At 45.8% G+C, this 25,448-nt stretch overlaps 1 protein-coding gene and 1 pseudogene across 1 annotated transcript in view; one reads left to right on the top strand and one right to left on the bottom strand.

Moving 5' to 3' along the window:
• NTSR1 (neurotensin receptor 1) overlaps positions 1-25,448 on the bottom strand; it is a 158,309-nt gene that overhangs the window by 18,982 nt on the left and 113,879 nt on the right. The window contains exon 2 of the mRNA XM_084848414.1: positions 13,529-13,730. Within this exon, the coding sequence (XP_084704540.1) occupies positions 13,529-13,730 (202 nt within the window). The remainder of the gene's footprint in view (positions 1-13,528; positions 13,731-25,448) is intronic.
• LOC146348943 (uncharacterized) overlaps positions 17,771-25,448 on the top strand; it is a 63,126-nt pseudogene continuing 55,448 nt past the window's right edge.

Raw genomic sequence — 25,448 nt, 5'->3', positions numbered from 1 at the left:
TATCTTTATCTGTTCATATCAAATATTATATATATAAGCCATACACAAAGAGATACACATTGTATATACGTGGGTTACTGAACTGTGTTTTTTTTCTGATTTAAGTTTTTAATAAATTACCTGCCCTGGTATTGGGGGTTTGGTTGTGTCCTCCATCGGTGAACCATGCCATTTTGTTTCCCTTCTCTTTTCTTTTGGAAGGGGGTATACTACATTTGCTGTTGAACTGAGGGGGGGGGAGTGACACACCTAATCCAGGTGCCAGAGAAGAAAGCGGTAACAAATGAATAAGCCATAACTCTGAATGCAATAAGTAAAAAGAGCTCAAACTTGAAGGGCCAAATACTCTGTGGTGTATCAATTAAGGGGTCCTTACTCATTTTCTGTTTTCTTTTCTTCATTCCCCAGGCTAATTAGGCAGATTGGATTCCAAAGAATGCACTGGCTTGTGCCAGTTTGTGAATTGAGCCCATCTGGCAATTCATTAAACATGTTAGCTTGTCTGTGATCAACATCCTTCAGCTCGGTTGCCAATACCAACTGAGTGGGGAAGTTGAAAGAGTGCTCCACAGGGTGGCATTGACTTTCTAAAAGCTTCTGAGCATGTCTAAGCCCTTTCTGCCTTGAAGGAGATGGCTGTTCCAATCTGTCTGAGCCCTGGAGAATAAGACTATTAACTATACCTTGACTAATTAGCCATCATGAACCTCCATGTTGACTAATCACTAATGAACAACAGAATTCTGCAAACTAAGGCCAGCAAGCCTATGCCCGCGAGGAGCTTACAATCTAGTTTCAGCAGGGAGAAGGACAATAGCTATGGGGGAGGAGGGGCAGGGGAGAGATAAAGGTAGTACAGGGAGCATGTGACTCACTTGCTACAACAATTCACTAGCTACAAGTTTGTTTCCAGGCACAATTGAATGTGCTGGTTATGTTCTATGAAGCCCTGAATGGCTGGGGACCAGGCTACCTGAAAAACTGTCTTAGAATCATAGAATCATGGAATAGTAGGGTCGGAAGGGGCCTATAAGACCATCGAGTCCAACCCCCTGCTCAATGCAGGAATCCAAGCCAAACCATCCCTGACAGGTGGCTGTCCAGCCTCATCTTGAACGCCTCCAGTGTGGGAGAGCCCACCATCTCCCTAGGTCATTGATTCCATTGTCATAATGCTCTAAGAGTCAGGAAGTGTTTCCTGATGTTCAGCTGGAATCTGGCTTCCTGTAGCTTGAGCCCATTATTCCGTGTCCTGCACACTGGGATGACTGAGAAGAGATCCTGGCCTTCCTCTCTGTGACAACCTTTCAAGTACCTGAAGACTAGAGCACGATCATATCTCAGTCTTCTCTTCTCGATGCTAAACATGCCCTGAGTCTTCTTCCTTATGAACCTGCCCAGGTTTTAAGATCTTTGGGGGAGGCCCTTTCCTTGGTGGTGCTGCCATCACAGGCACATCCAGTGGGTACGTGAGAGAGGGCTTTCTTGGTGGCCGTTCCCAGCCTTTAGAACATCCTGCCGAGGGAGGCTAGGTTGTCGCCTTCCCTGTTGTCCTTCCGCTGGCAGGAAAATATATTTTTATTCAGGCAGACCTTTGACATATAAACTGGACTGTTGCAGAAGGGGGGGGGGCTGTTGCAGCTCTCCAAGGTGCTCCTTTCTGAGACTGTTGCAGCTCTCCAAGGTGCTCCTTTCGAGTTCTAACTGGTACTGACTGAAACCTGGAGCAGATTCACCACTCCACTGGCATTGAAGCCACCAGCCTCCACTGAGTTCAAATATTCTAGATAAACAGCCCAGGGAGTCTGGTGGCAAAGAGTCGTTGATTTAGGACTCCCATGCAAGAGTTTGCTCAAGCTGTGGATCAAGATAAAGGTCCAGACTTCAAGGAACTAGTCATATAACTTGGATTATTATTTTTTTTAACCAGTAAACACCACTTGGCAGAGTTGTGTTCCACTTGCTTTTGCATTGTATTGCAAAGATGCTGAAACAGCAGGAGCTCCTGCAAAAAGTGTTAGCAGCTGTCCAATATGATAGAAAGCCATGTTTATTTTTTTTATTTTTTTTTAAATAACTCTATTTACAAGTACCAGAGCCATGGTGAGAACTCATTAGACAAGCAACTTTTCAAGTTGCTGTTGATAGATGCAAAAGGATAAAGTAGATTAAGATGACTACAACAGCAAGCCAGGGCACAAAAAAAAAAAAAAAAACAGAAACAAAAAATGGGGAAGAAATAGAGCAAGCAGGCATTTTAATATATATTCTGTATGCAAGAAAAAATAATTTAGGGCGCAGTCCTCTGCATGTTTAGACAGAGAAAAGGCCTACAATTCCCAGCATGCCCCAGCATTATAACCCTTAGTTATGCCATTCTATTTCATTATTAAAAGACTTGTTCAAGTCAGTGGTAACCCTGCTAACACTGCTGCCACACAAGGCTTGTGAGGAGAGTCATCCCCGTGCACCCCGTTTCCCAGTTGAACTGGGCACCTGTTTCACAAGCATCCTGCAGATCTTTCTGAGAATGTTTCTTGTGAAATGTTGCACATGAAAAATGTTTTCAAGTCTTCTTTTGGAAAGAATATGAGCTAACCCGCTCCCCCCCCCCCCCGTTTACCATCCTAAATGAGATTTGGGCATGGGGAGAACCCTGCAACTAATGTTCCGCGAACTGTGCATAACTGCATGGATTTTTTGCACAGTGCCGGTGACCGCAGCAGGAGTTCAAAGGCGTTCCAGAGAGCTTGCACTCATCCAACACTGCAGGCGTTCTGCTATGGGGCAAGAATGGTTAAGCCACCTAGCGATTGTGTCTAAGGAGTGTGAACTTGCCAGAGAAATTGAGCTTGGGAGATCATTCATGATTTTGCAATGAAAAGGGCCAGAACAATAGAGCATCACAGCGGTTGGTCTGTAGATAAAATTACTGCACCTGGACCAACGAAATAGGCAGCAAGCTCTGTAGACCTCAGGAGTGGGGCCATACCATGAAGCCCTGCCTCCTGACATCATCCACACCCCCATTTTGCCTTCATATTTATTGATTTATTACATTTTTATCCTACTTCTTTTATCTTGCAAAGAACCCAAAATGGCTTGCAAAGTCCTCCTCCTCCTCTCCATTTTTTCCTCACAACAACCCTGTGAGGTAGGTTATGCTGACAGTCAGTGACTGGCCCAAAGTCACCCAGTGAGCTTCATGGCCAACTGGGAACCAGAGCCAGTCCAGCACTGTAACCACTCTACCACACTTTCCTTCCTCCGTGCAGACTGGGTCATAGAGTCCTGTGCCTTTCTCTGCTTGGAGGAAGGGACTTGGCTCGTCCAGGTACCACCTGGGTCAGGCATCTCCTTTGTGCACTACACACTGTTCCTGTCAGGGTGGTGAATGGCACTGCAAACTCTTCGAGACTTTTCTAGAGGACTCCCTCTCCAGAGTCTCTTTTAGAGTCCTCTTTGGAAGAAGTAAGGGAGAGGGAATCTTACAGAAAAGTCTCAAAGAGATTGTAATTCCCTTGATAAAGACCCATGTCGAAACGCGTTGGGAATGCAACTGGTGTAGCTGTTCCTTTTTTAATTTTGATTTCCAGCCTTATAGCTGTTTTTTTCTGATCCCTGCTGCATTGGTGAATGGCATCCAAAGCCTTGGTTTGCTGATGCCTGGAGGAGGTCATTGCCCAGGTGCCAGCTGAGTAGGGCACCTCCTTCACTGGGCTTGTGCTGGACTTGGCTTGTAGGGATGGCGCCGGTGCCCGTTTCGGTCCCCTAAGCTGCTCTGCTGAGTCCTTATCCCTGCTCGAGTCCATCCCACTCTCAGCAAGCATCCCTGGGCTCGCCCACCTCTGCCACGACTGCCATAGACTTATACGCGAAAAGCACTGTGAATCTTGTGTATATGGGAGATTCACAGTGATTTTGCACATAAATCTATGGACACAGACTTCTGATCGCCATATTTTTTAAAAATATGGCAATCGCGGTGGAGGAAGATGGGCCCGAGTAAGTTGCAGGCTGCTCACCGAGCACAGGAGGGGCTTGAGCGTGGTCTGGGGACTGGCGAGTGTGGGCAGGGGCTGGGTGGGCACCCAAAGAACCCGGTTGGGGGAGCGCCTGTCCATCCCTATTGGCTTGTGATGGGAGGAGCAACTCCTCCAAGCTTCAGCTGTGTTGCTGGCTTCCTGTGCATAGCCAGATTCTGCTGTTATCTCTGACCTGTGACTAGTTGCGAGGGGGAGGGGCCACAGGGGAATTCCTGCCATCAGCTCCAATCCAAGGGGGCTCTCCGATCCAAGGAATGTTATTTCCAATCCAAGGAATCAAAGGGGGCTCTGTGAGCCAGATGGGAACCTCTGTGGGCCAGATTATGCCCAGGGACCAGAGGTTCCTCCATCCCTGTTCTACTGGCATGTTACAGTATAAATCAGTGGAGGCTGGTGGCTTTGATTTAGGTGGGGCTGTAAATCCATTCTGGGTTTCAGTCAGAACCAGCGAGAACTCTAAAGGAGCTACCCAACATACTGAACCTATTTTGGGGATAGGGCTCAGCACCTTTGATACCTCCTTTAGAGTTCTGGCTGGTTCTGACTGAAACCCGGAATGGATATAAAGCCCCACTGAAATTGGAGCCACCAGCCTCCACCAGTATAAATACAAACCAGGCATCCAGAAATGCAAGGAGCTGAAACAAGATTAAAAAAAATGCTAAAGGATATCAAATGATCTCCCACTTTTTCAAAATACACAATGTCTTTTGTAGTGGTGAGGGAGCGGGGGTGCTGTGTTTCAAGTTTGTACCTCTCAGATAAATAATTATTGGATGCTGAATAATTCCTAGAACCACTGCTTTTATTGAAATAGTCAGCAAGTTTCTAGCTCTCATTGTCATGCAGAGACAGATTTTAAAAAATGAAAGCCAAGGCAGAAGCTGATAAAATATTATACCCCTGTGATAATTTGTGTGTGCTGCAGCCAGTGACCTTTCTTCTACACACTTTAAAAATATTTCATTTGGAATTTGATTTCAGGGTATAACATTAACTTTGCTTGTTTTTTTTTTTTTTAGTTCAAGAATGGCTTGCTGATTTACTTAATTGCATACATGGTGCTAATCTTAGAAGATAAGAGGTGAATGCAAAGTAATTTGTATTCATCATCTAACCTGTAATTAACATTTTGGGTCACCTGAACCAGGCTTCCAAGGTAAGAAAAAATGGCTTGTATAAAATATTTTTGCTTAGCAGAAAAAGCCCCCCCCCCTTGCCCCCATGTTCCAAAATGTTCATTTCATGGATTATCCTTGTAGTTCCAGTATTGCTTTCAATGCATATGGGGCCAAGTCACATTTCTCAGTTTTGTGTGCTTGTAATAAACTATGCAGCAAAATCAGCAAAACCCATTTCAGGTATGTGGATGATGCTTGTGCATAGCAAACAGCTCAATGCGGGAGGCTCACAATCTCTCTGCTGGGGTCCAATCCATTTTGATCTCAAATTCAATTTGGACAGACAAAGCTGCTATTGTTGCAGGTGTGTGTGTGGCGGGGAAGGAGGGAAGAGGCTTTCTTTCCCTCAAAGGGAGCGTGGGCCAAGGTGTCTCTGAGTTGATAGCAAAATGAAGATTGCAGGTCAAGAGGGAGTCTGAGTTCAGATCCAGAATCCAATAAAGGCAAGCAAGCGGAGTGGGTGGGTATGAACAGAAAGAGGCAGCGGGGCTGGAAATACCAGGAAAGTTGAGGAAAAGGCTTTCTGGGTCAAGGGTGGCCAGATGTCCTACTTTATAGAGGATGGTCCTCTGTTTGAAGGCCTGTTCAGTCCAAATCTGGCTTAAAGATAAAGAATTGTGAGATGGGAGAGCCCAGGGGCCTTGAAATTGCCCAACAACATTTGTCAGCACCTCAACAGCAGAATGAGAAGGCACACAGGTCACCTGACCTCTCTCTTCCACATTGGTGAGATGTAATGTATTTCATTGACTACGCTAAAGCCTTTGATTGTGTGGATCACAACAAACTGTGGCAAATTCTTAAAGTGATGGGAGTACCAGACCACCTGACCTGTCTCCTGAGAAACCTGTACGAGGGTCAAGAAGCAACAGTAAGAACCAGACATGGAACAACCGAGTGGTTCAAAATTGGGAAAGGAGTACGACAAGGCTGCATATTGTCACCCTGCTTATTTAACTTATATGCAGAGTACATCATGAGAAATGCCGGGTTGGATGAATCAGAGGTCGGAATTAAGATTGCTGGGAGAATTATCAACAATCTCCGATATGCAGACGATACCACCCTAATGGCAGAAAGCGAAGAGGATCTCAAGAGCCTCTTGTTGAGGGTGAAAGAGGAGAGTGCAAAAGCTGGTTTGAAACTCAACATTAAAAAAACTAAGATCATGTCATCTGGCCCTATCACTTCCTGGCATATAGAAGGGGAAGAAATGGAAGCAGTGACAGATTTTCCTTTCTTGGGCTCCAAAATCACCGCAGACGGTGACTGTAGCCATGAAATTAAAAGACGCTTGCTCCTTGGGAGGAAAGCTATGGCAAACCTAGACAGCATAGTAAGAAGCAGAGACATCACCTTGCCGACAAAGGTCCGTCTAATCAAAGCTATGGTTTTCCCAGTAGTAATGTATGGCTGTGAGAGCTGGACTATAAGGAAGGCTGAGCGCCGAAGAATTGATGCTTTCGAACTGTGGTGCTGGAGAAGACTCTTACGAGTGCCCTGCACTGCAAGGAGGTCAAATCAGTCCATCCTAAAGGAAATCAACCCTGAGTGCTCATTGGAAGGACAGATAATGAAGCTGAAGCTCCAATATTTTGGCCACCTAATGCGAAGAGAAAACTCCCTGGAAAAGACCCTGATGCTGGGAAAGACTGAAGGCCAAAGGAGAAGGGGACGGCAGAGGATGAGATGGCTAGATAGCATCACCGATGCAATGAATATGAACTTGAGCACGCTCCGGGAGAGAGCGCAGGACAGGAAGGCCTGGCGTGCTATGGTCCATGGGGTCATGAAGAGTCGGACACGACTGAACGACTGAACAACAACAACAACAATGTATTTCTATTGAAATTACAGGGATTATTTCTCAGTTGACATCTATACATATATAACAGCATATGCAAATGTTATGCAAATCAATGTCCTCTTACGGCCTCTTTTTCGGTGATGCATTTCCTCTCTTTTTGGCAATGTGTAAGTGGCCTCCCTATCTGGGCCAAGAAGAGAAGCAGGAACAAGGGAGAGAGAAGGAAGAATGAGCGAGGCCTGCAAGTGGCTCTCCAGTGAGTAGATCATCACACAGACAAGCGATTCACAGAAAGGGGAAGTTGCTCGAGGGACAGGAAGTGGCAGGAACAGGGGCGACTGGTGGCTCCAGTTTCAGTGGTGTGGGGATTCCATTTTGGGTTTTAGTTACAACCAGCCAGAAACCTATAGGAGCTATCCAAGGTGCTTACCATATCCCCAAAATGGGCCCAGCAAAATGGGCCCATCCCCAAAATGGGCCCAGATAGGCCTTTTTTAGCCTATCACAGCTAAAAAAGGGAACGCAAATGGCGGCCACCATAGCCGCTGCCATTTGCATTCCCCCCCCTTTTTTTTTGCCATGATATGGTACATAAATATTTACATAGGCTATCACGGGTAAAGCGGGAACGCAAATGGCATAGGGGATGCCATTTGCATCCCTGCTTTAGCCGTGATCGGCTACATAAATATTTACATAGCCAATCACGGGCCGGCATAGGGATGCAAATGGCGTCCCCTACACAGGACGCCATTTGCGTCCGCACAAGCCCGGCAGCGGCTGGAGGCCCCACTGCGGGTTGGCCCAGCCGGCGGCTCTGTGGCCTGGCTGTGGAGCAGAGCCAGCCAGGCAGGATTCCGGGGGGGGAGGAACAGATTGCCTCCCCCCTCCGTCGAGGATTCTGGGAGGAGGAACGGATCACCTCCCTCACCTTCGGAACCTGGCGGAGCTGCTCTCTGCTCTCCCAAAGGGTTCTGTATAGCATTATGCGTGCACATTGATTTTGCGGGAGAAGGAATGTTGTAATTTGCTCCTGTAATAGCATGCCATACATAACAGAGCTTAGATTGATTGACCCTCTTTTGTGCATGACAGAAGAAAAAGAGAATTTTGTTATCCTCAAGACGTCAGTGTTCTGCTAAGGCTTTCACATTTGCAGTTACTTGAAAATATATAGGCAGCTATGGCAAAAAGAAAAGAGGAGGGAGGGAATAACCCCTAAGTCCTATGAGGTGATGGAAATAAGAGAATGAAATTTTAAAATTGCATTTGCTTCAGGGTGCTATAGCCATTGTAGGGCTCTGATCCAGCTAAAGTTAATTCTGCAGCTTGAGTCTATGCATGTTTACTTGGAAGTGAGTCCCATTATATTCACTTGGCCTTACTCACAGTAAGCAAAGGCCTGCAGCCTATGTTCCACTGAAAGCAGTGGAAGCAATGGAACAAGAAAGTAGCAATCTACGGTAGAGCACAATAGTCCCATGCACAATGGGACTTCTTTAAGCAGTGCAAACTATGGAATTCGCTTCCGCAAGAGGTAGTGATGGCCAGCACTTTGGATGGCTTTAAAAGGGGTTTGGAATTGGATGGATTCCTGGAGGAGAAGGCTATCAATGGCTACTAGTCCTGACTGCTATACCCTACCTCCAGTGTCAGAGGTAGTCTGCCTCTGTACACCAGTTGCTGGGGAACATGGGCGGGAGGGTGCTGTTGCACTCCTGCTTGTGGGTTTCCCATGGGCAACTGGGCGGCCACTGTGTGAACAGAATGCTGGACTAGATGGACCCTTAGTCTGATCCAGTATGGCTCTTATGTTCTTACAACAGGGCTTAGCCACAACTAAATTATCACCAGGACATTCCCCTCCCCATCATGTTCCACTTTTCTTTTCCAAATGTCATTCTCTGTTCCATGATTACTGAATATGCTCAGTCCTCATTAGGGGTGCGTGTGTGCGTGTGCGTGTGCGTGCGTGCACTTAAGTTAAAAAAAAAAGTATTTCTGCAAACTTCTGGGTTCTCCCAAGTATACAGATACCTCCCTCTTGTTCCTCAGTGGCCCAATTTTGTCACCAGTCCTGGTGGCACTCATCACCTGAGTTTGCTATTACAAGGCAAAATGGAGGAAATCCTACCCTTATTAAAGCTGACAAACCTTCTCAGTTTTAAGAATAGAAAAGTGAAGGTGGTGGTATCTGTGGTTTATGGGGGTGGGGAGACTCAGGGGAAAAATAGCTTTCACAGTTGTAATCACGCTGAAATATTAAATATAACATTAATAATATTGGCTGGTGAAACATGCTGGAATTCTATAAATTACAGCTTAAATGCAGCCTTATAAATAGAGGTGAACTGTATTTAAGTAGTGAATAGTGACCATGTTGAACAAGAGACCAACAGCTATATTATAATAATTTTGTAAAATGTAATAAAATATCAATTCAGTGTTTTACTTCAGAATACGTTTTGGACTGTTGCTCTGTTCAAACATTTGTTCCATTCATTTAGTGATCAACTATTTTAAAAGAAAGACCAGACGTGATAGTATTTCAATACTGGTAGGTCTGGAAGGATAATTAATGAATAATTCACATAATAGATTTGCAGGGTGCTTCCAGGTGAGACTCTTATGCTGCAGTTGCCCTGTCTCAAACAGGATTTTACAAGGGTGTGTGTGTCAAACATCTCCCACTTGTAAACCTTCTATACTTTCCTACCACTTCTTCCATTTTTCTGTCTTTTCCCCAAAAAGCTGTTAAGGAGAAAAGAAGGCCTTCACCAATGATGTAATGAACCCACTCTGGGTTCAGCACCTTGGATAGCTCAGCTCCTTTAGTGTTCTGACTGGTTCTGACTGAAATTGGGAGTGGATTCACTGCCACTAACATAGGAGGCACCAGCCTCCAATGGCCTTCACAAGGTCTCCCCCACCCCAATCTATATTTATTTTATTTTTTATAAGTGAAATAAACAATACCAACAACATAGTCAAAATCTTCAGTTTCCAGCATTACATTATTCTGGGGGCGGAGGGGGGGAGAAAAAAGGAGGAAAGCAAAAGAAGAAGAGAAAAAAAAGCAAGCAAGCAAGAAAGGGGGAAAAAAAAGATTATATCTAAGCTTCAATGAAAGCAAACAAATATCCAAATATAAGTCCAATTGCAAATAATACCTCTACAGCACTCTTCCAAACACTGCAGGTATTATTAAATCTTCACTCCGCTGCTCCATAAACTGCAAGCCTTGTCTTTCAATGTTATAACCTCAGTCTTATAGAAAATAAATGGGAGCAAACCATCCATTTCCATTAACCATATATTACTATTCCATTGACACATATTAGTAAACATTAAAAGTTTAACCAACAAGAAATAATAATAATACTAATCCCTTAATACTAATACTAATACTAATACTAATACTAATGATAATTAAGGGGGGAAGGAGAAAAAGAAGAAATTTAAGAAAAGGATAAAAAATAAAAACAAACCATTTATTTATTTTAAGTAATATATCTAAAAATGTATTTCTATGTGTACACCCACATACACACATACAATATAACATAGAAAGGAGAAAGAAAACAAAAATAGTAAACATTTACTCTGGCAAACTTCCCAGACATCCTATCAGCTAAACCCAAAACAAGACTTCAGAGGAACAGTAAAAATGGCTAAATTCCAACTCAGGAGGCTGAGAAAGTTGGCTCCCTTGTTTTAATGTTAACACCAATGAGAAGTGATTTGGCCATGTCAGGATTCAAAAACTTTTTCATCTGGCCTTCAAAAAGAATGCAAAATGTAGCAGGATATTTAATATGATATTGCAGATTATTTTGCTTTGCCACACTTCTCGCTTTGGTGAATTGCCTTCGTCTGTCAGCAATTTCTTTGGTATAATCAGGAAAGATCATAATCTTGTCATTTGCTGGTCCCCACTGCAGCTCACCTCTTTCTCTTGCCAGACGCAGAAGATAATTTTTTGTAGAAACTTGTGAAAACTGAACGACAGTCCCAGAAGTCCCTTTAGTGCCACGTATTGAGCCAGGTATGAGATATGCCTGCTCAATATCCAGTAGAAAATCAGATGGCAAAACCAATAACTCATGCAAAAATTTATTCATAAATTCAGCCAAACATACATCAGCAGCCAAGTCTTTAATACCAAGAATACGAAGGTTCGCTCTGCATGTGAAAGCCTCCAATTGAGAGATTCGAGCAGACAAAGTATTGTGAGAAGCTTGCATAGCAGTTTCCTGAGTAATAACTTGATCTTCGAGCATATTAACCTTCGTTTCAATCTTTTGAAGAGATATATTAATTAAATCTACAGCCCCTTGAAGGGCAGTGATTACATCCTGGATTGTTTCATGCTTCTTTGACTGCACTGATAGCTGAGAAGACATATTTTTTATCAAAGCAAGCAGCTACTCTTCACCTCCAGCATTTCCAGAAACCTTTGCCAGGGGAGCAGTTGGGAGGGTAGGTGGCATTCTCAGACCTTTTGTTTTTCCCTTTGACACTGCCATCCTCCACTTCCAGAAGCACAACAAGCAAGTATAATTGCAGAAACAGAAAAAAACAAACATTTAATTAGATTTAAGTACCAATCCCTAGATATTGCTGGTAGTCTAAGTTCACAAATATTTTTTGGAACTCGTCAGTCTTGTAGTCTCTAATTGCTAGGAGTTTCAAACAGTGTTCAGTAGATGATACTCTGGCCACCAACCTTAGATTGCAGCCCTTCTGCTGCACCGCAAAAGCAGCTGTTCTTCCAGGATTTCAACTGGATGGTACTGTAAGATTCCCCTTATAATTCCAGGTTTCTCAACCTTTTCATAGCTGTTTGAGGTAAGCAACCTGTGGTGTTCCGCAGGTTGCTGCCAAGATGACATGGCTCCAGCCGGAAGTCGCCTTCACAAGGCCTTTTGAGTGGTAGCACCAAGAACCTTGTTTTTGTTGCACGCTGACTGTTCATTTTAGAGACCTCAGCAGAAGCTCAAATAGTGACATGAGTTAGGATGGACATCCTGGGTCACAGAGGCTACAGGCATTTGGCCTTACCTAAAACCCAGTATAATGTGTTCTGGGAGAGTATAGGAGATTTCAGCCATCACTCCTCTTACCAGGCATGTATAGGGAATACCAATGGGAAGGAGATGTACTGTGGACAACACTAGCAGAAGATCAGTACTGCTGGCCGGTCTTTCCATGAGATGGGGTGAATCCTTACCTCAGGCAGGGGATAGGGAGGAGTGGTGAATCACACCACACAGTGCCAGGTGATCATGGAATAGTATCATAGAATAGGAGGGTTGGAAATGGCCCACAAGACCATCGAGTCCAACCCCCAGTGAGGTCCCTCCCTCACTGCCTTCTGTCATCTCTCTGGAACGAAGCACCATGGCGGATGCTAAGGAGAACCCCACCAGCCCCACTTTCCTGTGGCAGCAAATGCTCAAAATGCCTCACTCTGAGGAATGACCCCTCAGAGTGAGACATTTAGGCTTCGCCAGCTCTCCAGAGAGTCAGGCTGGCTGCTTTCTGCAGCTGTTGTGGCTCTCCAGAGAGCCTGTCTGATGTCTTGCTCTGACGAGTCCTCATCAGGTGGCCCATGCTGGCATCAATGGGGGGCAATGGTGCATTTCCTCTTCCCTCAGGTGGCAGGACATCCTGCGCCGCTGCTGCAGTAATGTTATAGCCACAAAGGAAAACTGGCATTATAAAACCTTTGCTAAGCTGCCTCACTTGGAAGTGTTCACGTGAACAAGAGTTCAAATCAGAGACGTCCCTTATAATGACAGGAGGCAGTTGAGAGGCATTATACATCCCTCTAATACTGAACTCAAGTGGTGAGTACTGAAAGGACTGGATCCAAAATGGAGCCACTGAGGAACAGAAAGGGAGGTATTGGCATGTTTGGGGGAACCCTGAGGTTTGCTGGAGCACAAAAATGTATTTAAAAAAACACATAAAGGAGCAAGTACAATGAGAACCAAGCATATTCAGTAGTCAGAGAATATTGAGTATCGGTTAGAGAAAAAAAAAGAGGAAAACCAGTGGTAGTGGGCCCACTTGTGAAAGTATATTAGTGGACTGAAATGAAAGGGAAAGGAATAATTTCCCCATATAATTGCTTCATTATTCTCCTTGTCTTGCTTGGTAAGGATGAAGCACCTACCTTAGCAGTGCCCAGAAGCTATGGATGATAAGGGAGGGGCTCGACCAAGAGTTCTGAACTACTAATATTTTGGACAAATATTGGTCCACAAACATATCCCTGCACACATATTGCCTGTTATGATGACAGGCATTTTGCTAGCATAATGTAAACAGGAGTTGACATGCATAGTCATTGAGACTTGGCTGTTCTAGAAGTTCTTTTTCAGAAAATAATAATAAGACACTTCCAAGTCTGAAGCATGAGACCTCAGCAGGAAAAGCTGAACAAGATACAGAACACACGAACGGTGCTTAAAAATCAGAGGGGTACATACGTAGGACTCGAACGCCATGCTTCAGGGCTTGCACACGACCCGGTTCCATGGACATGCTGAGCATGGTTTGCGGCCCTCCGATAGTGCACACCTGGTTGTCTTGTGCGGCTTGCTTGAACATGACGATGAGGTGGTTGGCAATGATGGTGTTGAGGACTGAGATGACAGCCATTGGGAAAACAAAGGAGATGAAGGCGTTGACCTGGACGAGAAAGTGAGAGAGGGGATAAAGCTATCTTGTGAGCAGCCACACAAGAGGTAGGCAGTGCAATTCTGCTTCCTTTTGAATGAGCTGTGAGCTTTGGCATGGGAGGGACATAACCTGCTATGCATCAGTGATGCTTAATGTGCATTGATTTCAACAGGCCATGCAACAGGGCATGGAAGAAAGATCCTGCTTTCTTTTCTTGATCGATCCATTACTCAGTTTCTGAAGATTTGTATGCGGAATCACAATCTACATCTTCACAGTTAATAAAACACAAAGTCAAAGCAATAAAAACACTCAAATAAGCACAAGAGGTAGCACAAAGTTGGATAAAACTCTGCGATGAAATGGCGAATTGAAAGTCTGGGAAAATAAGAAGGGCTTTGTCTGGTGCCCCATCAGGGTCAGGAACAAGGCATCATTGGGCAGCTGCTGGTGCCCCAGGACCCTGGCCATTCCCACCACCCCATAGGCCCCCCTGTCTGGGCTGCTTGAAGCTGCCATTCCAATGCTGCAGAATGATGCTACATCGGGGTTGTTGTGGGAAATTAAAATGGTGGCTCCAAGCTGCCTGCCCCTGATTGCAATGCTGCTGCCTGCCACTGGGGAGTGAACCCACCGGGGGGGGGGGAATCAGCATAGGAAGGGGGCCACCAGAGGGCATTTTGCTGATGGTCTCCTGAAACCTTGAACCACATCTGATCGCTGTAGTCACAAGGCAAGCCTCCTCGGGGAGAGCATCGCACAGGCAGTGCATTATCAGTGAAAAAGAGCTCTCCTCTGTTGCCATCTACCTCACCTGGAGGAGGCCAGTCATTTCACTGTACGAGCAGGTTCATGTTTTCCACATGAACAGCAGCACCCAAATACAAAAAGCTGACCCCCTCGGTGACATTTGGTGGGTGACTTGAGAAAAGCCGCCTTCAGTGGGCATCGTCAACAAGAGGTGGTCCATGCAACCTGATAGTTCTCTAGCTGCTTCTCTCTCTCCGTCCCCCCCTCTCTCCCTCCATTTCATTTCTATACCACAAAATAGCCAAAGCTCTCTGGGCGGTTCACAAAAATTAAAACCTCAGAGTGCAGCATAAAACTACATAAAATATGAAAGCTGAAAACCACACTATAACAGTACAACCAGAATAAAACCTAGCAGCAATGCAGAGATTTAAAATGCAGATGTAAAACACCAGAGCTAAAAGATTAGGAAGCTAACATGCTAAAATACTGGGAGAATTACTTCTACCAAGTAAGGGTAACCAATTTAGGGCACAATCCTATGCATGTTTAGATGGAGAAAAGGCCTAGAACTCCCAGCATTCCCCAGCCAGCAAAGCTCTGTCTAAACATGCATAGGATCGTGCCCTATTGTGCCAAAACATCCTTCCCCAAGTGGATGTCCTCCAGTTGTGTTGGTCTTTATCGCCCATCAACCCCAGGCAGCATGGACAATAGGGGATGTACTCCAACAGATCTGGAGGACACTAGCTTGGGGAAGGCAGCTCAAAATGCTTTCACAGGCAGGAGTTTTTCATGCAAGACCAATGAAGTACGCCCTTCCCTGATGAAAAAGATGCCTCTTCATCAAGACCAGCATGAATTACTCTCTGGAATTTCAGAGCAGTGGCAAGAACGTTGATTGCAGAAAAACATGGTGTGATCCTCCCTCTCTTTCTTTAAAGGAATGGCAGATCAAAGTATGGAAAACAGCAGAAATGTCAAACTTCACAGTATTTACTCATCTAAGAGATAGCAGACGGTGCTTTGAGATGTCTTGGATTAACGGCTTCAGTTTTATTGTCTTCATAAAGAGGAAATATCACTTGAAGTTTGACTTGTATAAGAGCTTTTCTGTATTGTAAATACTCTTTTATATGTTTCTGTATTTCTGTCTATTTTCCTTATATGAAAACAAAGAAAGGAAAAAGAAAAGAAAAAGTCACCTCTGCTGAAGTAGATTTGTGTCTATGAAAACACAAAACTGTGTAGTTTTTAATTTTCCACATTGGTTTTGCTGCAAAAGACAGAGGGAGCAATCCTATGTCCCCTAGACAGTGTCTGGGGGACTCGTTTCCTGGCTCCACACTCGAAGACAGGGAGCTCGCGTGGTGTAGTGGTGAAAGTGTTGGACTGGGAGCTGGGAGATCCGGGTTCTAGTCCCCATTCGGCCATGGAAGCTCACTGGGTGACTTTGGGCCGGTCACAGACTCTCAGCCCAACTCACCTCACAGGGTTGTTGTTGTGAGGATAAAATGGAGAGGAGGATGATAATGTAAGCTGCCTTGGGTTCCTTGCAAGAGGGAAAAAGGCAGGATATAAATGCAATAAATAAATACATAAATAAATAAGACAGGGCTCTGAGCTCGGAGCCAGGAAACTGCGCTCCCCTCCCCCTCCTCCTCATAGCCGGTGTGGAGAGGACCACGCTGGCTGCTTCTCCATGTGCTGGAGGTATTCCTGGGGTCAAGGAGGTGTTCCTGGGTTTGGGGAGGGGGCCAGGGTGGCTGGCTTACACCTTTTCCTATCACTGCCCCAGCCTCCTTCCCTCCCTCTCCTCAAAGCCTCCGCTAGAGAGGTGAAATCACCCATCGAAGCTAAAATGCAGCATGGGAGGCACAAGGTGCCTCCCTCTATGCCTCGGATCCTTGTAAGCCTCCGAGCTCAAGGGCGTACAAGTACCCAGGGTGCAACCCATAGGATTGCGCCCCAACAGCGTGCTTCTATATTTGTCTACTCAGAAGTAAGCCTCATTGAATGCACACACCTAGCTGGGATTAAGCCCCACAACTCAGTGGGACTCACTTCTGAGTAGACATAGGATTGCATTGTTAGAAAAACACTCAGTAAGGGTCCCTACACAAAAATAACGAGCACAAACACGAACACAAGACCCAACTGATAAGGCCATATTTCACTCACAACCACCTAAACTTTACACATGTGCAAGCATTTACAATGGAACAGCAGTAGAACTGTATTTCATCTCTAGGTCTTTTTTTTTTTTGGAGTTCATTTGAAAGTAGTTTCTACTTCCTTGGGCTTCTCCAATTAGAGCTTCTCCACGATGTTTTTTTTTTTTTTCTAATTCAGGCATGATCTTCAAAGATTCGAAGTCACAACTTAGAATCTTCGAAGATCCTGCCTGAATTAGAAAAAAAAAACATCGCGGAGAAGCTCCGATTCTGCGAGGATAATGCCTTAATTTAAAAAAAAAAAACATCCGGAGTGGGGGATAGGAGGGGGTAAAACTTAGTCTCATTTGAAGGGATAGAACAACCCCCTGCTCAGTGCAAGAACCCTGATTCCCAGGTGGTCGCCCATCCAACTACTGACCGGGGCCGACCCCGCTTAGCTTCTGAGATCAGGCAAGCGTGCGCATATCCAGCCATTTGCTTGTTGCTGAGGACACAGGGGCTGTGCGATCAGTAGCTGGAAGAAGACATGGGGCCGTCAAGAGCTGTGATTGGACAGGAGGGAAATACAAACACCACCGTATATGGACAGGCGGGGGAGGGGACTATGACCGGATATGGTAGCGAAGGCAGAAAATCAGAGCACATTAAAGGGAAATACTGGGATATTAGGGTATTGAAAGCAGGAGCACGGAAGTGGGACATTCTGGTTCCAATTCAAGGCGGGTACTGCGTATTGTGAAAGGCAGGCAGTGAAACCTCATTGGAAGTGAAAAAAGGTGGTAAGTGTAGATCCAGCCCTAGTCACTGACTAATTTTAACTGGATTTAGTGTTCAATTGGACTTAGTCATGGTTAATTTTAGCTGAGTTCAGATTGCAAGTTACCAGAAGAAATGGGACTTACTGTCCCCCCCGCCCCTGTGCTTTCTGACCAAGTGCATAAAAGGTAAAAGCAAACCCCATTCCCAGTCCCCGCTCCTCAGCTATTTTTGGCTCATGTACATACAGGAAGCTGCCTTCTCCCAGGTCAGGCTATGTGTCCCACCTACCCCCAGTATGTCAGGGGTGTTTCTGAGCACAGGGAGTGCGATAGCAGTTCAGATTCTGAAGGAGAACCGTCAGACATGGGGGAAGTGTTTTCTCAGGCTGTTGCAGATATGCGTAGGCCTGCTTCTCAGGTTACAAAGGTACAGATGGCTGAGCTTGAGGGTCCCTCCTCACCCCCCCCCCCAGAGGCAGCGAACAGGAGGTTGACCTAATAGATGCCAGGTGCAGATGCACAGCAAAGAGAGAGAAGGCAGGGGAGGAACTTAGATGGTCTACTTCATTGGCCTTGTGTGAGAAGCTGAGCTTAGAGGCCTCAGGAGAAGAGAGGGACCTCCCCCCTTAAATTAGGCTAGTGAGACTGCCTCCCTCTTCAAACTGCGGACAACTCTAATAAATTCCATTTGGATCCCCTGAAGGCATTCCTTGTAGACAAGAGTTTCTATGAGAATTTGCACCTGTGAAGTAATGGATTAAAAGCTGTAGACTGAAGCCTCTCGTCTGTGTATGTTTGGGCATTGAAGTGAAGTGGGGGCTAAAGGAATCGTGACACAGTATTTCCTACTCTGGTTGGCAGTTGCTCTCATGATCTCAGGTTGTTAAGAATCTTTCTTGGCACCTCCTCCCTGATCTTTTTACCTGGAGATGCTTGGTTTTGAACTTGGGACCATTGATATACCAAGCACATGCTCTACCACTGAGCTACAATCCCTCTCTTGGGTGAAGAACCATCTTTTGTGCAGAGCTTGCCAAAAACCACTGGGCTGTGCTCTAGCTGCACCCACAGACCCACTCCTTACTTTACCCCAGACCCTTCCTAGGCAGTAATACAGATCTGTGATACACATGTTGGCAATGAATTGGGTATTCATTTGGGTATTCTATAACTGGGTATTCTATATGGGTGTAGCTGAATTGCAGCTATAGAATACCCATAGTAGGCAGTGCTGCCCTTCTCTGCCAGGCAGCAAGGCCAGGTCCAGAGTGTAGTAAGCTGGGCATTTCCTGGGGCCCCAAGTCAGGCAAGGAGACCACTGCCTGAACAGCATCACTGTTCTCAGTACATCATCCCTTTCTTCTCCAACAAGAGATAAACCTATGATGAAAATGGCAGAGTAGCAGGGAAGATGATATCTCCACCCATTCAAGCGGCAAAAACATGGATGCAGGATGGGACTTGATTGATCTTTCTCAAAAGTTTATGATCCCCTTCCCCCATCTCATGTCACTGTGGTTCCCACGTTAACTGAAACAACCCATTGATCTTGTTATCTAAATAGCCAGCAGGATGCTTTTTGATTTCCGTGGTGTAAGGGAACACTTTCCAACATCAATAATTTCTGATTCACAGTTCATGGTTCAATTATTATCATTATCATTATTGCCTGGGCTCTCCTTGAGCTCAGTTTTATTCCACCTCCCCTGGAAAGCTGTCTCTTTTGTGAAGATTTTAATGATAGTTCTCTGTAGCCCATGACCCAATTAGCCAATAACCTCTGCCCCAGAGAATCAGAATTGATTGCACTAGTCAATTCAAGGAGCAGTTGTAAAATCCAATATATATGTTTTCGACAAACCAAAAGGGGATGAAATTAACCTGTGCTTGAATTTAATAGAAGGCACTACAAACATCAAATGCAATCAAGATGATCTGTTGCATTTTGGCTGGTGTTTATCTATATCTGTCTGCATCAGAACTTTCGACTGCTTTGAGATCAGTTTAAATATCATTAGCATCCATCCTGGAAAGGGTAGGTTTGAGGGGTTGCTGAGATCCTTGATCTCAACCCACCCACCACCCCTCCAGAGAATTACAGCTCCAAAGTTCCCTATGTTGGGTGCTGCGACAGGTAAAATGGTTTGAAGCTGATTTAGATTTGTGGGGTGGACATGCTCCTAATGAAAGAGGCAGAATATGAGCAACAAATTCACACAAAATCAAACAACAAATATAAAATCGATTGACTTCATCGAAATGTTCATACAAATTATATTGATGCCTCCTGGTGATCTTTGCTCTTCTTCTATCGCCCCATGGCACCCTATAGTGTCCTGCAACCTTAACCCCCCCCCCCACACGGATGGTTTGTATGATGGCCATTGAATAACACCACAAAAATATTATTCCAACTGTGGGTTGGTGATGCCTCCAAAATGTCAGTGAGAGCTGCTTGCTGGCCCTTGCCTTGTCTGCCAAGTCTCTACTGCTTTTTAATTGCTGGTGACAGGGATAACACAAGTCCACATTGTAGCATAGTTGCAGCACAATTTTTGGTCCCCGGTTCAGACAAGGTGTGTACAAAGCACCCAAACACAGGCTACCAGACATGTATGGTGGCTGTCAGGGTGGAAACTGAGCCCATAGAACCCCAGAGCAGTTCTGATTCTGAGGAGGAGCAGCAATCCGTGGGAGAGCAGCCTGCTCATCCCTCACAGGCACAGCAGCTGGCAGAGATTCCTCCTGCCAGCATTCCTGAGATAGATAGTGACCCTGGCAGTGAGAAAGTGCAGGATGGGGGCTTGCTAGATGCTCGACGCAGATGCAGGGAGCGACGAGCGATGGAGGGCGCGGAAAGGAGGCGTAGCGCCCGTTTGGCACGCAAGCAACGGACGCTTCCCGTGGACCCAAGGGAAAGAGGGAGGAACTCTCCCTAGCCCATAAGTTCAGGGTCTGCAAGTGATTCTCCTTTAAATGGGGACCAACTGCCTAACCCGGAGCATAGGCTACTCTGCTGTTCATTGCTTAGTCGCTGGTGATTAGCATCTGAAAGAGTCATTAAGTTGTAAAAGGATTAAAGCCTTGAAAAGAATCCTTTTGTCTGTGTCTTGAGTTGGCTATTGGAGTAGACTGAAAGAGGCCGCTAGGGCACTCCTGACAGTGGCTAGGGATGGGTGAGAATTTTGTTTCAGTTTGGTTTTGATAAGAATTTACCAAAATTCCCAAGTGTCTTCATATTCAGGATAGAAAGAGCTTCAGATGTTTTTTTTTTTTTTTTAAGGAATGTGGCAGAAATCCAAACTTACAAATACATCCATCTAGGCCTAGGCTTTGAATAGTTGTGTAATCAAACATGTTAACTGATGGATTAGGGTTGTTACATCTTTTTTTCTGACATGCTTCTCATCTAAGAGGTATCCTGCCATCCAGGACTTGATCGCGGATGAGCATGCCGACCTGGCATGTATTACAGAGACCTGGTTGGATGAAGCTGGGGGTGTTAGTCTATCTCAGCTTTGTCCCCCAGGGTTTTCTGTAGTACAGCAGGCTAGACCTGGGGGGCGGGGGGGGCAGAGTTGCAGTGGTCTATCGTGATACTATCCCCCTCACCAGATGCTCTGGTCCACAGTCTACTGGGTTTGAGTGTGTTTACTTAAAAGTGGGTGCTCAGGATAGAATAGGGATTCTGTTGGTGTATCACCCACCCCGCTGCCCAACAGTCTCCCTTCCTGAGCTGGGCAGGGTGATCTCGGTGGTGATGATGGAGTCCCCTCGGCTTGTTCTGCTGGAAGACTTCAACATCCATGCTGAGGCTGCCCTGTCAGGAGTGGCTCAGGACTTCATGTCCTCCACGAAGACCTTGGGTCTGTCCCAAGTGATTTCTGCCCCCGCTCATACAGTAGGTCACACTCTAGACCTAGTTTTCTATGCTGAACAGGATGACGGTGGTCTGGGTGTGGAGGAACTTTCTGTTGTTCCATTGTCAAGGACAGATCACTACCTGGTGGGGTTTAGACTCACTGGAACTCAGTGCCTCTGCAGGGGTGGGGGACTGATTAAGTTGGTCCGCCCCAGGAGGCTGATGGATTCGGATGGTTTCCTGACAGCTCTCCGGGATTTTCCTGCTGCCTCGGCAGGTGATTCTGTCGAAGCCCTGGCTGATCTCTGGAATAGGAAATGGCTAGGGCAGTGGACACAATCGCTCCTGAGCATCCCCTCTCACGGAGTGGAGCCAAAACCAGCACCCTGGTTCTCTAGGGAACTACCGGTGATGAAGCGAATGAGACGGAGACTAGAGCAACGTTGGCGGAAAACTCGGAATGAGTCCAATCGAACATGGGCTAGAGCTTATTTGAAAGCCTACTCCGTGGCAGTGAGGGCAGAAAATAAGTCTTTCTTTTTTGCCACCATTGCATCTGCAGGGAGCTGGCCAGAGGAGCTGTTTCGTGTGGCCAGGGGCCTTTTACATCCTGGCCCATGTAATAAAAATTCTAACCACTCGACAGCCCTCTGTGAACAATTTGCTCAGCACTTTGCTGTTAAAATCGCTCAGATCTGTTCTGACTTGGATGCTGTAGTTGATGCCGATCCTGTGGATGTCACTTTGGCTCCTGCTTGTTCAGTGTTGATGGATTCTTTCCAATTTGTGCAGCCCGAGGATGTGGACAGGATCCTTGGAGCGGTGAGAGCCACCACATGTATGCTGGATCCTTTCCCTTCCTGGCTTATTAAAGAGGCCAGAGGAGGACTGGCTGAGTGGATAATGGGAGTGGTTAATGCCTCTTTGGAAGAAGGTATTGTTCCATTATGCTTAAAAGAGGTGGTTCTGAGACCTCTGTTGAAGAAGCCTTCCCTGAATTCCACCATACTAGATAACCATCGTCCAGTCTCTAACATACCATTTTGGGGCAAGGTATTAGAGCATGTGGTGACTTCCCAGCTCCAGGGGTTCCTGGATGAAATGGATTATATTGATCCATTTCAATCTGATTTCAGGCCTGGGTATGGGACGGAGACAGCTTTGGTCGCCTTGGTGGATGATGACCTACACTGGGAACTGGACAGGGGGAGTGTGTCCCTGTTAGTTCTGCTGGACCGCTCAGCGGCATTCGAAACCATCAACCATGATATTCTTCTGGGATGCCTCGCTGGGATGGGACTTGGGGGTACTGTTTTACAGTGGCTCCATTCCTTCCTAGCGGGGTGAACTCAGAAGGTGGTGTTGGGGGATGCCTGCTCGATTCCGCGGTCGTTAGCTTGTGGAGTCCATCAGGGTTCTGTTCTGTCCCCCATGCTATTTATTATCTACATGAAACTGCTGGGAGAGGTTGTCTGGAGTTTTGGAGTTCGGAGCCACCAATATGCTGATGACACCCAGCTCTACTACTCCTTTCCACCAGATTCCAAGGAAGCTGTTTCTGTGTTTGGCATCAGTAATGGACTGGATGAGGGAGAACAAACTGAAACTTAATCCAGACAAGACAGAGGTGCTCCTGGTCAGTCAAAAGGCAGATCAGGGAATAGGGACTCAGCCTGTGTTGGATAGGGTTATACTCCCCCTGAAGACTCAGGTTCGCAGTTTGGGGGTGCTCCTGGATTCAGCCCTAAGCCTAGATGTTCAGGTTTCAGTGGTGGCCAGGAGTGCTTTGCACAGTTAAAACTAGTGCGCCAACTGCGCCCATTCCTGGAGATGTCTGATCTGGCCACGGTGACACATGCCTTAGTTACATCCCATTTGGATTACTGCAACACACTCTACGTGGGGCTGCCTATGAAGAATGTTCGGAAACTGCAGCTGGTTCAAAAAGCTGCTGCCAGACTGTTGACTGGGGTTGGTTATGGGGAGCATACAACTCCCTTGTTAAAACAGCTTCACTGGCTTCCAGTCTGTTTCCAGGCATAATTCAAAGTGCAGGCTGTGACCTATAAAACCGGTCCAGGTTATCTGAAAGACCGTATCCTCCCTCATGAACCTGCCCGTGTCCTGAGATCTTCTGGGGAGGCCCTTCTCTCAGTCCCACCACTGTCACTGGCACATTTGGTGGGAACCCGGGAGAAGGTCTTCTCGGTGGCTGCCCCACAGCTGTGGAACACCCTTCCCAGGGAGGTTAGGATGGCTCCCTCCTTGATGTGTTTCCGGAGGCAGACTAAAACAGTCTTGTTCCAGTAGGCCTTTGAGACATAGTTGGAACCTGGGGGTAAGCTGCTAAAATGCTGTTTTAAAATGCTGTTTTAATGTTTTAATATAATTTTAATTATATTGTTGTTTAATTTATATTTTAACCTTTGTATATTTTCATATGTTTTAATTGCATATGTTTTAATTTTTGTAAGCTGCCTTATGTCCCAGTACTGGGAAAAGGGCGGGGTATAAATATAATAATAATAATAACAACAACAACAACAATAGGTACATGACGGACAGATATAACATGGTCCTCTCCATGCTTCGGCTATTGGGCGGCACAGAAATGACATAAATAACGAAAGAAATAACGCTAGGAAGAATGTGGCTGGTGCAAGTGGGTGAGAATTTTGCTTCAGTTCGGTTTTGATCAGAATTTACCCCCCCCCCCATCACAGATTGCTTCATATCTGGTATGGAAAGAACCATGTGATTTTAAAAAGATCATATGTGGGAGAAAGTGAAACTGACAGACTCATCCGTCTCTAAATTGGTGCCCTACCACAGGCTCCCCCCCGCCCGCCGGTTTCAGTTGCCTCCTTGAGATTGCAAAAGCGGAGGGAAGGGCTTGGTAAACAACTGCCAGACCATACTACATGGCTTGGTGGGTCTTCACCCACTTCTCTCACTTTCTCTCACCAATCCAAACTGGGATTGGCTGCCACAGAGGGAGAGGTGAGGATGCAACCCCCCACTCCACTGTCTTAGCTTGGAACGTCTGCCAGTTGTCTCCTCCTCTCCCAGGCTGGCCATGTGTCCTCTTTTACAAAGGACAGTCCTCTGTTTGAAAGGCTGCCAGAAGAGACTCATCTATTTTGAAGGTGTCCTCTGTTTGTACTGCCCACCAGCGAAAGTCCTTGGTGAAGAGAAAGAACCAACAGAGCTGGTCCTTGAAGCTGGCCATCAACAGCACCTGGACAACAGACTGAGCAAGGTACACACAACACTTGGTCAGTGTCTTCCACACTATGGTGAGATGTATTTCTATTTTAATGATGATGATGATGATGTTTCAATTTGCATCTATATACATACATCACCATATGCAAATGTTACGCAAATCAGTGTCCTTTTTGTCCTCTTCTTCGGGAGATGCATTTCCTTTTTTATGGCCATTCAGCAGGGGATCCCCTACCTTCATTTCTGTCTCTATTAGCAGAAAGACGGGGTACAAAGGCAGCAAATAAATCAGTAAACAAGTGGGACCAGGTGGATTTAGATCTCAGCTTTCCACTGATCTCATCTTATCAACATGTTTTCCATTCCTTCGCCTTGCATGCCTGCTAGTTTGAGAAGAAAATAGTGTTGGTTCCTGCTTACAGAACATGGCAGTAGGTGAACCACATTCTCTCTCAATGGAAATCATTCAGTGAAGGGCATTGGAGTGGTCATAAACAACAAGTGTGGGCCTGGAATTGTTTAGGGTCACCACAGAAATATGAGATGAATCGAAGCTTCACGGGAGAGGCACCCCCAAAGATTCATGGCCTTCTGAAGCACAAGCCTACCTGACACTGACGTTCCATGGTCTAAAAACCTCCCTGCCTCCCAAACTTATCCCTTTTTCTCTGTGGTAAGGAAAAGGCATTCTATCTGTACCCAGAGGTGTCCTTGTTATTATTTGTTCCAGATGTCACATTCAAAACATGTTCCAAAATTCAGGCCTGGGAAATATTAAACTCTGGGCAAAGTAGAAGACTGGACTCCTAGGCTGCTTTTACACTAAAGAAAACCCCTGCAGTCCTCCTGTTCTGGAGCCTTTCCACATTTATTGCAGGCTCCCAGACAGTGACCGCATGATTGCTGAGAGGGGAAGCTTTACATTTTGAACGTTCCATAGACCTCAATGAAACAG

The sequence above is a fragment of the Heloderma suspectum genome, chromosome 4 (genome assembly GCF_057233095.1).
Source record: "Heloderma suspectum isolate Gila_16-S chromosome 4, 16-S_ref, whole genome shotgun sequence".
Taxonomy (NCBI): domain Eukaryota; kingdom Metazoa; phylum Chordata; class Lepidosauria; order Squamata; family Helodermatidae; genus Heloderma; species Heloderma suspectum.
This window is presented reverse-complemented; position numbering and strand designations above follow the sequence as displayed.